Source organism: Drosophila sulfurigaster, chromosome 2R (genome assembly GCF_023558435.1).
Source record: "Drosophila sulfurigaster albostrigata strain 15112-1811.04 chromosome 2R, ASM2355843v2, whole genome shotgun sequence".
Taxonomy (NCBI): Eukaryota; Metazoa; Arthropoda; class Insecta; order Diptera; family Drosophilidae; genus Drosophila; species Drosophila sulfurigaster.
This window is the reverse complement of record NC_084882.1, coordinates 37,000,055-37,015,569: the sequence shown is the minus strand read 5'-3', so window position 1 is coordinate 37,015,569 and position 15,515 is coordinate 37,000,055. Positions and strand designations below refer to the sequence as shown.

The 15,515-nt window shown below is 41.6% G+C and overlaps 7 protein-coding genes across 7 annotated transcripts; 5 read left to right on the top strand and 2 right to left on the bottom strand.

Moving 5' to 3' along the window:
• Nucleotides 1-1,150: 1,150 nt before the first annotated feature.
• On the bottom strand, nt 1,151-2,276 carry LOC133838597 (glutathione S-transferase 1-1). Its single transcript, XM_062269749.1, has 2 exons — nt 2,129-2,276; nt 1,151-1,923 (listed from the first exon to the last, which is right to left on the bottom strand). Exon 2 carries the CDS (start codon nt 1,916-1,918, stop codon nt 1,289-1,291), a length of 630 nt encoding a protein of 209 aa, XP_062125733.1. The 5' UTR covers nt 1,919-1,923; nt 2,129-2,276; the 3' UTR covers nt 1,151-1,288.
• A 3,097-nt stretch (nt 2,277-5,373) lies between these two features.
• On the top strand, nt 5,374-6,131 carry LOC133838596 (glutathione S-transferase D5-like). The gene has a single exon (XM_062269747.1). It carries the CDS (start codon nt 5,415-5,417, stop codon nt 6,054-6,056), a length of 642 nt encoding a protein of 213 aa, XP_062125731.1. The 5' UTR covers nt 5,374-5,414; the 3' UTR covers nt 6,057-6,131.
• Nucleotides 6,132-6,782: 651 nt separating this feature from the next.
• LOC133838593 (glutathione S-transferase 1-1-like) lies at nt 6,783-7,672 on the top strand. Its single transcript, XM_062269743.1, has one exon. The coding sequence runs from the start codon at nt 6,822-6,824 to the stop codon at nt 7,566-7,568; it is 747 nt and encodes a 248-aa protein (XP_062125727.1). The 5' UTR covers nt 6,783-6,821; the 3' UTR covers nt 7,569-7,672.
• A 440-nt stretch (nt 7,673-8,112) lies between these two features.
• Nucleotides 8,113-9,162, top strand: LOC133836859 (glutathione S-transferase 1-1-like). Its single transcript, XM_062267447.1, has 2 exons — nt 8,113-8,123; nt 8,485-9,162. Exons 1-2 carry the CDS (start codon nt 8,113-8,115, stop codon nt 9,056-9,058), a joined length of 585 nt encoding a protein of 194 aa, XP_062123431.1. The 3' UTR covers nt 9,059-9,162.
• An 853-nt stretch (nt 9,163-10,015) lies between these two features.
• LOC133838598 (glutathione S-transferase 1-1-like) lies at nt 10,016-10,764 on the top strand. Its single transcript, XM_062269750.1, has one exon. It carries the CDS (start codon nt 10,027-10,029, stop codon nt 10,669-10,671), a length of 645 nt encoding a protein of 214 aa, XP_062125734.1. The 5' UTR covers nt 10,016-10,026; the 3' UTR covers nt 10,672-10,764.
• A 304-nt stretch (nt 10,765-11,068) lies between these two features.
• LOC133838592 (uncharacterized) lies at nt 11,069-12,517 on the bottom strand. Its single transcript, XM_062269742.1, has 2 exons — nt 11,946-12,517; nt 11,069-11,885 (listed from the first exon to the last, which is right to left on the bottom strand). Exons 1-2 carry the CDS (start codon nt 12,189-12,191, stop codon nt 11,232-11,234), a joined length of 900 nt encoding a protein of 299 aa, XP_062125726.1. The 5' UTR covers nt 12,192-12,517; the 3' UTR covers nt 11,069-11,231.
• Nucleotides 12,518-12,569: 52 nt separating this feature from the next.
• LOC133838595 (glutathione S-transferase D7) lies at nt 12,570-14,814 on the top strand. Its single transcript, XM_062269746.1, is given in 5 exon segments — nt 12,570-13,304; nt 13,927-14,050; nt 14,052-14,140; nt 14,193-14,334; nt 14,396-14,814. Coding segments are annotated over 4 exon segments (675 nt in total). The 5' UTR covers nt 12,570-13,304; nt 13,927-13,936; the 3' UTR covers nt 14,726-14,814.
• The last annotated feature ends 701 nt before the right edge of the window (nt 14,815-15,515 follow it).

The following is a 15,515-nucleotide window of genomic DNA, read 5'->3' as shown; positions in this document are numbered from 1 at the left end:
ACAGTGGAAAGCGACAATGTGCCTAATTAAGAGGAAGTGGAAATTATGACAGAAAATCTACGTTATGGAAATAATGACAGGGGAATGCGGCCCAAAAAAAGAAGACAATTTCTTTGGTGTTATGATCGGTGAGTATTTTAAAAGATAATTATTTAAAAATCATTATCCACTTTAATCTATTAAAACTTTTTAATCCTTTACTTCCAGATTCAATAACTGAGGACCAGTTGAGAAAGGCCTACAATTGCACCGTCTTAAAAATAAAGAAAAATTACTGTAATTGTAATTGTAAATTTTTTTAATTTTAATGGCCGACAGGGGTCATGTAAGCACTTAAACCCTTCAATGGGGTCCCATGTAAGCACTTATTTTACCGGCCGTTCCATGGGGTCCCATGTAAGCACTTATTTTACCGGCCGTTCCATGGGGTCTAATGTAAGCACTTATTTTCCTGACCCTAATATGTTGCACTATTTCACTAGTTCGTGGTAATCGAGGCGGTGGCGATTGACCCTATTTGCGGACATTTCATACAAAAACGGAAATTAAGAAACGCATGGCTAGACGCCACTTTGTAAGTAGTGACTGGCTCCTGGTAAGCGCTTATTTCACCAGCAACGAACTAGCGCTCAGAACTGCAGGGAACTGACTGAGAGAACGCTTCTGCTGCTGTAGACTTTATGCTGTGAGCAGTCTAATACAAATGCCGGCAAATTAGTGTAATTTCACAAAGAGACGCAATTTATTCACACACCCACACTCATACATACATTTACAATTGCACTCAAAAGAAATAAATACTCTTTGATTTGCAGCAGAAATAGAATGACGTGTTTTGCAGCTGTGTGGATACAAACAAAAAATTTCTAAACTCTAAGCACATATGTATGTATGTATGTCTACACACATTTTTCGCCTTCTTTTTCGAGAGCTTTCGACAGCAGCCGGCAAAAGTTGTCAAAACAACTCTTTCGGCAAACAAAAAAGAGAGATAGCCACACAGAGAGAGAGAGAGAGAGATGCACAGAGATGCAAACAAACAAGTCTACACTAAGAGAAGTTCTAGATGCAGCTGAAAAATTTATTAACAAGATATTGCCGGTAACCGGTTCCTCACACCCACCAATTAGAATTTAAATTATCACAGAAATTCATATATTGAGTTGTATTCAATAAAAGTGAATACATTTTATTTATATTAGGGGATTTTGATTTGCATCTAGCAAATTAGCACACAACGGTAAAGAATAAATTAATGTATAAAAATTGGAAATAAATATCATATCGCTTATTCGAAGTATTTCTTGAACTCCAGGCAACCGGCCCAGTTCTCATCCCAGCCGGGAGTGACCTTCTTGGCGTTCTCGTACCACTTGTTCACATTGGCGTACTTGCTGATCTCGAAGCCAGCCACCTCAAAGGTAGAAACGGAAGCAACCAGAGCAATATCGGCAACGGTAAGCGAGTCACCAGCAGCATACTCCTGACCCTCGAGGAAGGTGTTCAGGAAGTCGAAGGCAGCCTCAATCTTCTTGAAGGCCTCTGGATCAGCAGGGGCCTTAGCGAAGACCTGGGGATAGTAGTAGTTGGCAAAGCTCTGGTACAGAGTGCCCATGTCGAAGTACAGGCGCTGGTTGATCAGAGCGCGCTTCTTGGGGCACTTGGGGTACAGGGAGTCGGTCTTGCCGTACTTCTCCACCAGGTAGACGAGAATAGCGCGCGATTCCCACAGGGCGAAACCGTTGTCCACCAAGGTGGGAATGGTGTGCTGGGGGTTGATCTTCAAGAACTCGGGCTTCAGGTGCTCGCCGGCCTGCAGGTTGAGCAGCTTCTTGTTGAGCTCAACACCAACAGCCTTGGCTGTCATGATGACGGAGCGGCAGGGCGAGGAGCCGGGCAGATAGTAGAAGTCAACCATTTTTACTATAATAATAGAAGCACAAAAATAATTCAATATTAAATCCTTTGCACTTGGAAATGATGATGATGTCATTTGGGATTTTTCCCTTTTTATTGCACACTTGAGTTCATATTTGCTCTCTTATTTTTTTTGTCTTTGGCGCAACAAGTTCTTTTTCATACACAAAGAAAACAACACAAATTCAATAGATACACATGAAACACTTACATTTGGGATTGTAGTTAAGACGCGGCGCACTGTACCAAGTATCAAGCAATACTGTCCGTCTCTGGAGAGAGGTTTGGCTTTTATAGACGCCGGTCGCGATGTTGCTGACTCGCTCGCTCTCAAATCGCGCGACACGACTCGCGAGTGAGCAACCGCCATGTTAGTGCCAAAAGTACGACAAACAAGGCAGCTCGCAGGGGGGTCAGTCATGCATGTGTGTGCGTAAGCATGTTGATATCACTAACAGGCGAGAGCGAGAGAGTTGATTTCGCGTGTTTGGCGTTGTTTTTGTGTCCGCTTGTTTTTGCTCCGTTTGCACGTATTTGTGTGTATGTATGTGGGCTTGGGCTTTTATACAGCTATCTATGTATGTACATAATATGTAAATAGTGGCCGATGTCGATGTGGCATAGCCGAATATTATGAATTATATTGCAACTTGCAGCATACCCTTCACTTCTGCCCCCAAATGAAAAATCAGTTTTCACAGCCGGCAACTTTCTAATAAACTAGTTACTCTGGATTGCTGATCGCCCCGATTTTGGAGAGTTATTTTGCCGCTCTCTTCGCTCAGTTGATTTTTGTCTCCTCTTTTTTGTTTGCTAATTTATTCACATTTTTGTTTGCCTACAATATTTCTGTGTGTTGCCTGTGGGCATTTTTATTTTAAATTCCCTTATACACACTTTTATATAGACATAGTTATGCATTCTCTACACATACGAATCGGCATGTAATTACAACTACACATTATAAACAATTTTGTTTATTTCCATTGTACAAATTGTTTTAATTCTCGTGCAGCTGCCCAAAGCTTTCGTTGCGGCAGCATTCCAAACACAGATTAGGTTTTAAATTAATCGAAACCAGTTGTGTGTGAATCAGAACAAACTATTTACATACACATACTATGTATTCAAACATTCAGTAGGTAATTAAGAGCGAGGGATGGAAAAGTACCTTGAAAGTCGCATTAGTATAGTGTGACCTTGAAAGCTATACAACAATGGGTCTCTAAGTCTAAAGCCTGCCTACGCCCTCTTCGACTGAACAGTTAATAGCACTGGCCTATGTAAAGTGTGTATCCAGATGGGATCTCAATAAGTAGTATTCCCATTATATCGAACCACAATGGAATGCCGCCAAAGAAGGTTATATTAATCATACCTTGGCTTAGTTCAGCAAGCACACTCATCGACAGTGCGTCGAAAAAGTAATAAACATAGTCACGCCAAAAAATGCTTTCTTTATCCAACTGAATTTCAAGGAGGAGGACGATTAATTATCCTGGTGGACATTGTAGTGTATCCTGTCACTCCTGAATTGACGCTCTATTTGAATTCGGAAAACGAAGCGATAAGTTTAACAGAATATTTACAATCCAGTTCAGCTGCGATGTCCGCAGATTAAAATACAATTGGGATGTTAGTTGCGTGTGTATGTTAAATTATCCTGCCATTATCCTAATGACCATTGTGGATACATTAACACATCGTGGTCAGAGGGTACTATGTACAATCGATAGGTAAATATTAACAGGATTGTTGATTATTTGGTAGATGGATTACGGATCCAATGTAATAAACAATCAATAGGCAGTTTAAGCAAGTCATTGCGAGCATTGGGAGCATAGAATTTCACAAGACAGCACCAGAACATTCTACGGGATTTCCATGTGAACACTATAGGCTGGCCGATTTATCAGTTTCGCAACGACAAACTTTATTCTCAGCATGACATTGCACAAAAGCCCAATAGTAAACAAGTGTAGCATACGCACACTCATACATTTTGTTTGTACACGTCAGAAATGCCGCAAACGTAATATGAATACGAAAATAACAAACTTTATGCGTCAACATAAGAGAGTCTAACTAAAGTTCATTTCACACATACACATGCAACTTGGTTAGCCGGCAATTAGCAGTAAATGCTTCTCGAACATTCAAAGCTCAAGTTTGTGATTCCCACAGACCAAAAGCCGCTTAAGCCGGTGTCGACTATAAAGTATTACTCATCAAAGCATACATAGTTTTTATTTTTTGTAGTTCAGCGAAACGAAAAACATAAACAAAAGACACGCAGCGTCTCAACGCTTTGGGATTTCACGCACAATTCTATGACGAAGAGAAGAGGTATAGAGAAAGGTCAAGGCGTTTACCAAATAATAAAAGCTAAGCTTGCATCAAAACCAGTTTAGCAGTTTGTATACTTTTCCTACGTATACGTCACATTAGAAGAGCTGAACATACGTCGCATTAGAAGAGCTTTGATCTCCAAAGAGACTTAAGCGAAGAGATACAGCGAAGAGATCAAGAGCAAATTATTTAGACAGTCTATTTATGTGTACAGCGCAGAAACGTACTCGCAAATTGCTGTTTGTATATATTGTGCATATGTATGTATGTATGTACATACATACCTACAAACTTGAATATTTAAGCAAATATTTGTATGTTTGTTGTGTGCGCACAAAGATGCTTTGATGGAGAGGCAGCTGGAGCGTGCAATTTTTGTGTGTATGTGTATTTTTTCACAGTTCACATTTGTATGTATTTGTATATTGTATTGTTCTAACGCGAAAAAGCTAATTGTACGAAATAATTAATTATTTTCGTTTGTATGTGGATATTTTTAACAGCCGCTATAAAAGTTAATCAAGTTTCGTTGACTTACCATGTTTCCAAGCGTAGCATTATATCTATTTACTTATGTATGTATATATGTATGTATTTATATACATACGTATGTAGCGATAAAAGAGCTTGTTTTTGCAAAACATTTTTTTGGCATCATATCAGCAGAGTTTATATTGTATGTATGTGCACACACATTTGTTTGCTCTCCAGCATGTGTATGTGAGTATTCTAGATAACCACTCGTGTTTATTATTCGAATATACGACCGAATTTCAGTAAACAATTTGAACAGTTTGTGCCGGCAACCGGCATTTATTATTTATTACGTGCATATGTTGACACATACTTGCACATATTTATAATTGAATAAACACATTATGGAGAGTTTATGACTGCATATGTATACTCAAGTGGGCTTGATTGCCGGCTTGCATAGAGATGTGTTTGTTGTACTGTAATAAATCGTTCGATTGCCAGAACACACTCACACATACATAGATACGCTTGTGTACGTGTGTGCGTGAGCCCCCCAGGCGACTAAAAAAGAGAGTGAAGAAAGAGCAACGCAGATCGGCAGCCACATCTATAAAAGCTTTTCAATTGTCAAGGCAATTTTAGTAGTCATTTACTGTTCGCGAGAAAAAGACATGGACCTGTATTATTTGCCCTTCGCATCGCCCAGCCGCGCTGTCGTCATGACCGCCGCCGCAGTCGGTGTCACGCCCAACAAAATCGTAGTGAACACCTACGAGAAGGAGCAACTGAAACCAGAGTATCTGAAGATCAATCCTCAGCATACTGTTCCCACTCTCGTGGACAATGGCTTCTCGGTGTGGGAGTCGCGTGCTATCATGGTCTATCTGGCTGAGAAGTACGGCAAGGATGATTCTCTCTTCCCCAAGGATCCTCAGAAGCAAGCTGTGGTCAACCAGCGTCTTCACTTCGATTTGGGTGTCCTAACTCAAGCCTTCGGTGAATATTACTACCCTATTTTCCGTGATGAGGCTCCCGCCGATCCCGAGAAATTCAAGAAGGTCGAGGCTGCCTTTGAGTTCTTGAACACCTTCTTGGAAGGTGAAAAGTACGTTGCTGGCGATCACTTCACAGTTGCCGATATTGCCATCCTCGTTACTGTGACAACCTACTTGGCTGTCAACTTCAAGATCGACAGCTATCCCAACGTTCTGAAGTGGTACAACAGTGTTCAGAAGGAGGCTCCTGGGTGGGAGGAGAACGTTGAGGCTGCCAAGGAATACACAAGGCGCTTGGAGGCAGCACAGAAGAAGTAAACTCCAAGTACACCGTTAAGATGTATAATTTATAATTAATATTTGATATATGTTATAAAGAAATAAATAGTATTAATACTAAAAATGTGTTCAGTTTTATAATATGAAAATCAAAAAACGCTATGGAAGCGATTTAGCAAAATCCTCATTACAAGATAGGTATTCAAATTTTTGGCACAGTTTGTGATTACATTCATAATGCGTGTCTGTCATTAATTACTCAACAATAAAAAATACAAATTAGAGCGACCAGAAAAGTTGATATATTTCTTCAGTTCCCAGAAGTATCTAAGTCGATTTTTAGTTTTTGCTTAAAAAAACTGTATATTAAATTTCGTAGCTCAATAAATTATTTTTAAATAGGGAAATACCCAATGAAACTTTTGTCCAACACTCGAATTTTGAGTTATGATCGTAATGTAATATTATTATTAATTATTTTACGATCATAAGATCTTCCGAACTACCCTCGGTGTTCTATTTAAAGACATTTAAACAATCTTATTGATTATGAACCTCATTATGATGTTTAATTTTAACGATAAGTTAACAGCTGTTATCACCCCGCAAAGCTCTCTTATCGCGCATTTGAAGAGTAGTATATTTGGCATATTGATTTGCTTATCTTATTAACACAGATATAGTAAATAGTAATGAATGAATGGGACGGTAAGAGTAAGAGTGTCAAAGATTCCACGTATAGACAAACAAACAAATAAGCTCTTAGCAGTGCGTCAATCACGCGAAGAGAATTAGCAACTAATAATGACAAACAAAAAATGCTCGCAAGCGGCGGCTATAAAAAAGCGGGCGGCATTCTCTCTTAAACACAGTCAAAGCTCTTACCTTAAAAGTGAAACAACAAGTTATTCCAATATGGACTTCTACTACGCACCACCCTCAGGCCCCTGCCGAGCTGTCCTTATGGCAGCCAAGACTCTGGGGATCGAGCTCAACAAGAAGCAGTTGAATCTCCTGGAAGGTGAACAGCTGAAACCAGAGTTCGTGAAGATCAATCCCCAGCACACGGTGCCAACCATTGTAGACAATGGTTTCACTCTGTGGGAATCGCGTGCTATTCTCGTCTATCTGGCCCAGAAGTACGGCAAGGACGATTCGCTGTACCCCAAGGACCTGCAGAAGCAGGCTGTGGTCAATCAGCGCTTGTACTTCGACAGCGGTGTCCTGATGAAGAGCTTCGCCGACTATTACTATCCTCAGCTTCGCCTGAAGCAGCCCGCTGATCCCGAGAAATACAAGAAGGTCGAGGAGGCCTTTGCCTTCCTCAACACTTTCTTGGAGGGTCAGCTCTATGTGGCTGGTGATAAGCTGACCATCGCTGATATATCCTTGTTGGCTTCTGTGTCCACTTTCGAGGCTGTGGAGTTCAAGATCAGCGAGTATCCCAACGTGGCCAAATGGTACGCAAATGCACAGAAGGTTGTTCCCGGATGGACGGAGAATTGGGAAAGCTTGCAGCAGGCAATCGCGATTTTCAAACAGTTGAAATAAGAGTTTAAACTTTAACGTATAATCTAAATTTGTATATTCATTGTATTTATTTAAGAGAGTTCTCAGTTTTTATTTTGCAATTAAAAATGTGTAAACAAAAAGAATATTTATTTTATTATTCCACTAAATGCCTCAGATTGTGCAATGAGAGTATAAACTTTTAAGTAAATTTGTATATAAGAGAGTTCTCAGGTTGTATTGTACAATAAAAAATGCGTAAACAAAATAAATACTTTCTCTACTATACTACTGCTCAAAATATCACAGTGTGTGCAATCTCAGCTTGGCTTATGATTGAATAGATTAATAAATCTTTTCATCTAAATTGCACTGAAATGGGAGACGTCCTTACTAAGGATGATAAATTAATTGATACTATTGCGAGCCATAAGGCTGACGTGGCCAAGAAAGAAGAGCACCTGTGGAAAAGTCAGCATACGGTCGCGTGTCTTTCTCCTATATAAAAATGTGATTATTCAAGATAGTACCATGGTTGTGCGATAAGCATAGATAACTTTGTTGATTCATATTATTGTCTAAGAGTATGTCCATTAAGTAAGAGAGGGGGCACGACTCGTTTATATTAAGCTGACGACAAGAGGTGAAGCTCTTATCACTCCAGCAAAGCTTTGTAATCATGCTTGTAAAGAGTAGTTAATTCACAATATCGATTTGCTTATCTAACTAAAACTAACTAACTAACTGAGTAAATAGTGACAAATAAATAAGAGTCTTCAAGGCACCGCAAATAGATAAAGCTATAAGCTCTTAGCTGTACGCAAAACATCGAAGAGAACTTGCAAATAATAATGACAAACAATAAATATTCAGCAGTGGCTGCTATAAAAAGGCGAAACTTTCTCTTTCAAATTCAGTCATCGCTCTTAACTTAAAAGTGAAACAACAAGCTGTCAAGAAATGGACTGGGAATCGAGCTCAACAAGAAGCTCTTAAGCCTTCCGGAGGGTGAACACCTAAAACCCGAGTTCGTGAAGATCAATCCCCAACACACCATTCCCACTATCGTGGACAATGGCTTTGCCTTGTGGGAATCGCGTGCTATCCTCGTCTATCTGGCCCAGAAGTTCGGCAAGGATGACTCTCTTTTCCCCAAGGATCTGCAGAAGCAGGCGGTGGTTAATCAGCGACTGTACTTCGACAGCGGTGTCCTGATGAAGGCATTCGCCGACTATTACGTTGTTCAATATCTCCTTAAGCAGCCCGCTGATCCTGAGAAATTCAAGAAATGTGAGGAAGCCTTCAGTTTCTTCAATACTTTCTTAGAGGGTCAACTTTATGCGGCAGGTGATAAGCTAACCGTTGCTGATATATCCTTGTTGGCCTCTGTGTCCACCTTCGAGGCATTGGGTTTCAAGATCAGCGAATATCCCAATGTGGACAAGTGGTACGCAAATGCAAAGAAGGTTATTCCTGGATTTGCCGAGACCTGGGAAAGCATGCAGGAGGCACTGGCCAATTTCAAATTGTAACAATATTAGTATTACCTAAAATCTAAATGGTTATATTCAGCCTATTTATTTAAACTTCTCTTAAATGTTAAAACCCTGTCAATAAAATAAATACATCTCTTTTCTACAAATTATCTTAGAGTATGCAATCTCTTAGCTTGATTTATCATTAAATCTTTTCGATGTACTTTGAAGTTCAAATGATAAGTCAATGACTCCCTAGTTGAATTATCGATTTATTGATAGTACTGGGGCAATAAATCTGAAGTGGTGAAGAATGGCGAGAACCTGTGGGAACAGCAGGCATAGGCTCGCGTGTCGAACTTCTATATATAAACCTGATTATAAATTCAAGATAGTACCGTAGTCGTGCGTTAAACATAGATAACTATGTTGATTCATATTGTAATCTAAGAGTATACTGCTTAATTATGAGGAACGCATAAAGGTTTATAGTTACTCTTGGGTAACGTATAGATTTCAGAATGAGATATTGCTGTCAGTATTTGCATCGACAATATACTTTTAATTAGGAATGTTGATATCTGAGTACGCCCACAAGTAAAGTAATTTTTCATGTTTAGATCCCTGATTTGAGTCACCGCCAATTAAGCTGGTTATTTATTCTAATAATTTCAAAACGGCACACTGGCGCCATCTACCAAATGTATGTATGTATATTAACATTCTTGGGCATACTTTATGTTTTTAAATAAATCAGAATAAATGCTAGGGTATCTCACAGCTCTTCGCAGTCATGTTTGCAACATAAGTACTAGAGAAACTAAGACTAACAATGACAAACGGAATTAAATGAATAAAATATCATTCGAATACACGTATATAATCATAGGTAATTGTCAAACATGTGAGTCAGAATATTCAAAGAGCTTTCGCGTATATAAAGAGCACGTTCCGGTCGCTCAACATTCAGTTTACTCTCAGAGTTCTTGTGGTAAACAACAAAGTAAGCAACTAACTTATCAGACATGGACTTTTATTATTTGGCTGGTTCGGCGCCTTGCCGCGCAGTTATTATGACGGCCAAGGCCTTGGGCGTGGAGCTCAACAAGAAAGTCCTCAATCTCATGGAGGGTGAGCACCTGAAACCCGAGTTTGTGAAGATCAATCCCCAACATACTATTCCCACCATCGTGGACGATGGCTTCGTCTTGTGGGAATCGCGTGCTATTCTTGTGTATCTGGTTGAGAAGTACGGCAAGAATGATTCGCTGTATCCCAAGGACCCCGAGCAGCAGGCTGTAATCAATCAGCGTCTATACTTCGACATGGGCACGCTGTACAAGTCGTTTGCCGACTATTACTATCCTCAGTTGATGTACAACAAGCCCGCTGATCCGGAGGCATACAAGAAGATTCAGGACGCCTTTGGCTTCCTCAACACTTTCTTGGAGGGTCAGGACTACATGGCTGGCAGTCAGCTGACCATCGCTGACATTTCACTCTTGGCCACAGTGTCGACCTTTACAGTCACCGGCTTCCAGCTCAGTGACTATCCCAATGTCGAGAAGTGGTACGAGAATGCCCAGACTGTGACTCCCGGCTGGGACGAGAACTGGGAGGGTGTGTTGGAAACCAAGAAATGGTTTGAAGCTAAGTTTGCCTCTAAGTAAATTTTTAATTACCAAAGTTTCAGAATTCTCATTGTTGTTTGTTAAAAGTAAATAAATGTTATGTAACTTAAAAACCCAAGCATTATAATTACTACATATGACATTTATCTATCTCATCAGCATTAAGTTTGTTCGTTGTATTCCGTCGATTTTATTTGCTTCAAGTTTTATTATATTGCATCAGTTTTTCGGGTGCTTGGTTTGTTCAATGTACTCGGTGGATTTTATATGCTTCAAGTATTTCGGCCACTTGAAGCTGATAATTATAACAAACAGAACTCTGCTTGGGGCAGCATTGACTCATGGGCGGTTCTCCTAATGGGTAAAATGCCTCGTCATGCTGATTGCTTGTTTTAGCACGATTGTAGCGCCATCTATGAGTCAAAACACAGCGAGTACAATTAAAAGTATATTTGTATTTCGTTACAGGCAATTATTATAATTACAACTAACATACAAAAGTAATCACGTTGTTCAGCAGATTGGAAGTAGGAAGGAGGCTTGGGTCGAAAGAATTTAATACTTTTGGAGGCAGAGGTTTGGCGACCATTTGCAAGGTTTTAGGTAGAAGAATCGGGATCGACAAGCTTCTGCAGCTGACGATACTTTTCGATGGCTCCGCGAACAAATTCGGCAGTTCTACGGACACGTTCCGGGGTGATTTCTTCGGCCAGCATGCGACCCACATTCTGTGCTCCGCCAGTGCGAAAATAGGTGACAGCCTTGCCAGAAATATCGCAGATGGGCGTGAGGCGGCAGAGAGCGTTTGTGATGGCGCCTCCAAAGAGGATTACGCCCACGGCGGAAAGCACAACGGCGGCAATACGGAAGAGTGTGGACATCAAGATGGTGGGCAATAGCCTGGATGCGAAGGCCATCAGCGGGTTCAAAGTGGGCGAGGCAGATGGTGCAGCAACGGGAGTCAAGGCCACAGTTGTTGTCGCATCAGCAGCACTTTCGGAGTTGGAGCTGCCAGCAGTAGAAGCCGGCACCAAGAAGCCCTCGTAGCCAGTCTGCACCACAATGGGACCGGGGAAAGGATAAAGACCAGGTGGACCAGTTATAGGAGCGGGATAAGCGGTTCCCAGAGGAGCTAGACCAGCCGCCCCGCCGTACTGATTAAGGTACTGCTGAAAGGCCTCGGGAGTGATGAGTCCACTAGCGTAGATGGACACGGGTTCGTTACTACTACCGCTGGCTTCATTGTCACCTGTCTAGAGATGAAAGAGTATTTGTTTAGAGATTTATTTTTGACTCACTTGGCTGCAACTTACCAGTGTCGGATCTACAGCCTCTGATTCAGCAGTCGTTGATGGGTTAGTAGCGTTGCCTCCAACCAAGCCCGCCTCTTGTGAGGCAGCTGCGTTGATTTGCTCCGAGTTGGAGTCGGGCAACTTGTCCGACTCCTCAATAGTATTCACTCCACTTGGCACAATTGCCGTCTCCACTGCAGGCAACGCATTTCCCTTGTAGCACAACACGAGCAACAGGAACACGTTGCAAAGATTTCTATAATTCATCTTGTGGATTAACTTGGTTGATTCACTTCACGCGCAGACTGAAGACTGAGTCGAGAGAATGTGACGCAGTCCTGCTTTATAGGCTCAGCATGCAACGGCGTCGTCTGCGCCCATTTTGCAGTTTGCTGATGTCCTTGCAGACTCGCCTGTCCCTTTTGCAATTAGTGTGAAATTTTCCAGGAATTGCCTTCTTAATGTCTTTGCATTTCCCATAATTTTGTCATTGTCGCAGCCTGTTTACCTGCTCAAGCAATTGCCACACAGGTACCTAGAACTAGGCAAGTGACCATGGTAATTGTTTACAACACTGTCGTCCGAAAAAGAGTGCTAGGCTGACAGTAGAGTCTGCCTCTGGAATAGCGTGTCTCCTCCTAGACTCCTATTCCCCACCCGATTGTAAAGTGGGCACTCGAGTGGAAGGGGTTTTCGGGCAATCAATAACAAATAAAACACGTAGCTACAACAAATTATGTAGTGGCTTAATTTTAGACACAAAAAACACGAACGTGAATTCCTGACCGAGTTTCAAAGGCACCCCCGCAACACCTGCGCCCCTCCAGCGCCCACAACTCCCACACAACACAACACAACACAGGTGAACACACATCAGACGAGGCGACCAGACGAGTCGAGACGCGACGCGACGCGACGCTTTTGGTTGTCCAGGTAACGTTCGCCATGAAAACTAAACGAAAATAGCAAAACAAAACGAAAACGATAACGAAAATGAAACCAAATGAAAGCGCCAACCGAAGCCAAGCCAAGCCAGGACAACACAGGACGAAAGGTGTCAAGCCCAGCCAGTGGGGCCCCCTCATTGATGACATGTTCTAAAAACTCAAACTGGCAGCGGATACAACGACGGACAGTCGCGCTGACAAGTTAACAACGAGATTATATCATCGCAGCAGCTTCAAGAGCAGGACAAGCATCCAGGACGATAACGAGGTGTCGCACCACAAGTGGACAAACGGTCTAACAAACTACTGGAAGAAGCTTGCGCTTTGCTCCGTCGCGGCGACAGTTGAGCTCGACACTCGCAGGCACACTGGGGAACTGCATAGACATCGACTCCGTGGCCGTTGTGCAACACAAGCTGGTGCATAGAATTGTGTGAGTATGCCCCTTATTCTGCTGCTCTTGGGAGAAAGAGCAAAGGGGGAGAGTGTGGCGCATTCCCATATTAATAATGGATAAATAAGTAAGGCAAAATGCTTGCAATTAGTGACAGCCTGTGAGGAAGTGATTGCAGTATTGACAACTAACAGATACCCTGGAAAATTGCACATTGAAATCAACTTAAATCTAGGCAGTATTATTTGTTTTATTTGGATATTAAGGCACAGTATTTCTTTTAATTAATTCGCATTTTGGTGTTATATTCAATTAGCTCAAATCAATCGTGTAACTGCAAACAGCAAACTGACCCAGACTGTGCAGAACAACGTGACAGAATTGGGAAGGGATAATTTACATATATTATATTAATCACGATTATTCACATCTGATATCAGGCACTAGGCTGTTCTTTTAAGGCAAACTACACTGTAATTTTGGTCACAATTAACTTGAATAAGTCATGTAAAATCGATGCATTGATTTTCTCCATTTCCACACACGGTGACTGATTAATTTCCCCAGCCAAAGCCAAGTTTGTAGCCTCTTTAGTTGCACAATAACTGATGAACCAAACCGAACGCATTGTAACCGAGTTTGTCTATTGCCTTCTTGTTAGCGGGGGCAAGATGACCGCGCCTGTTCTCTACTATCTGCCCCCGAGTCCTCCCTGCCGGAGCATTCTGTTGCTGGCCAAGATGCTCGGACTGGAGTTCGAGCTGAAGATTGTCAACATTCTGGAGGGGGGAGCAGCTAAAGCCGGAATTTGTGGCCATGAATCCGCAACACTGTCTGCCCACCATGAACGACGAGGGTCTCGTGCTCTGGGAAAGGTGACATAGACTTCTAATCTTCCCTGCCTCTTAACTAATTCTTGATTTGCAGTCGCGCTATTCTCTCGTACTTGGTGGCGGCCTATGGCAAAAGTGATGAGCTCTATCCAACTGACATTCGAGTTCGCGCCTTGGTTGATCAGCGACTGCAGTTTGATCTAGGAACTTTATACCAGCGCCTCACCGATTACTATGTGAGTAGACATATTTATATATCTAGTATAATCTAATTACTAACTGCTTCGTCTTTGCCAGTTCCCAACCATGTTTATTGGCGCTCCTCTCGATGAGGGCAAGCGAGCCCGGCTAACTGAAGCTGTTGGCTGGTTGAATGCCATTTTGGAAGGTCGCGAATTTGCTGCCGCGGATCACTTTACCATTGCTGATCTAACTTTGTTGGTCACAGTGTCACAACTGGAGGCCTTTGGCCTTGAGCTGAAACCCTATAAACATGTTCGTGCCTGGCTGGAACGCTGCAAGGAGCACATGACGCCCTACGACTACGAGGAACTAAACGGCAGCAAGGCTATTCTACTGGCCGATATGTTCAAGGCTAAGATGAATCTCTCGACTCCTAGCACCTGAAGTTGTATAATGAATATTTGTTTTGGGTTTTCTTTAATAAATAGCTATCGTTGTCAAAAACAACTCAGGTGTTGATTTGCTTCTTTATGGATATTGTTTTGTTATATATTAGTTACTCCGAATTTAAATACATAAAATAAACATTGATGTCATTCTCTTATAATTTATTTATTTTTTATTAATCACCGTATTAATTGAAAGAACTTCTTTCTATTCCTTTTGTAAACATTTAACAAACTGAATATCTTGGCCAAGTCCTGAGTAGCTTGAGGCGCATTCAAAAATTGAATATTGTATTCAATAAATATTTGTTGTTACCATTATAAACAATCTTAGGGCATTTGGTGCTACTCGAGAGTTGATTAGTTGCTAGAGATATTTTCGGTCCATCTTAATTGAGCTGTCAGCTATGATTCAATGGTGATAACTAGCCAAGTCCTCATCCCCTTTTACTTGTGTCAATAGACAGATGAAATCCACTTAAAAATAGCTTGCCAAAGTCACAGTTTGTGCCCCATTGTGGCTGCTGTTGTTGCTGCCTCAGGCTTGGGCGTTGACAGAAACTAACGGATGATGATGGCGACACCTGTGGTGGCAAAAAAAACGGGGACAGAAGGATGTTGGGTAGTTGGTAGCTTCATAAAAACCTCAACTTAATTTAATGACACGAAAAAAGGACGCTTTTTATATGGCCAGAAGCCGAGTCCCTTCATGGGGTGGCACCTGGCTATTTTTAAAGCACACAGTAAGCTTGAGCCAAGGAGGCGTAGGGGTGTAGGGGCTTTGGCAG

Coding starts and splice junctions, on each gene's coding strand:
- LOC133838597 (XM_062269749.1), bottom strand. CDS start 1,918: ATGGTTGACTTCTACTATCTGCCCGGCTCCTCGCCCTGCCGCTCCGTC.
- LOC133838596 (XM_062269747.1), top strand. CDS start 5,415: ATGGACCTGTATTATTTGCCCTTCGCATCGCCCAGCCGCGCTGTCGTC.
- LOC133838593 (XM_062269743.1), top strand. CDS start 6,822: ATGACAAACAAAAAATGCTCGCAAGCGGCGGCTATAAAAAAGCGGGCG.
- LOC133838598 (XM_062269750.1), top strand. CDS start 10,027: ATGGACTTTTATTATTTGGCTGGTTCGGCGCCTTGCCGCGCAGTTATT.
- LOC133838592 (XM_062269742.1), bottom strand. CDS start 12,191: ATGAATTATAGAAATCTTTGCAACGTGTTCCTGTTGCTCGTGTTGTGC. Junction 11,886..11,945: donor AGGCTGTAGATCCGACACTG/GTAAGTTGCAGC, acceptor TTTCATCTCTAG/ACAGGTGACAATGAAGCCAG.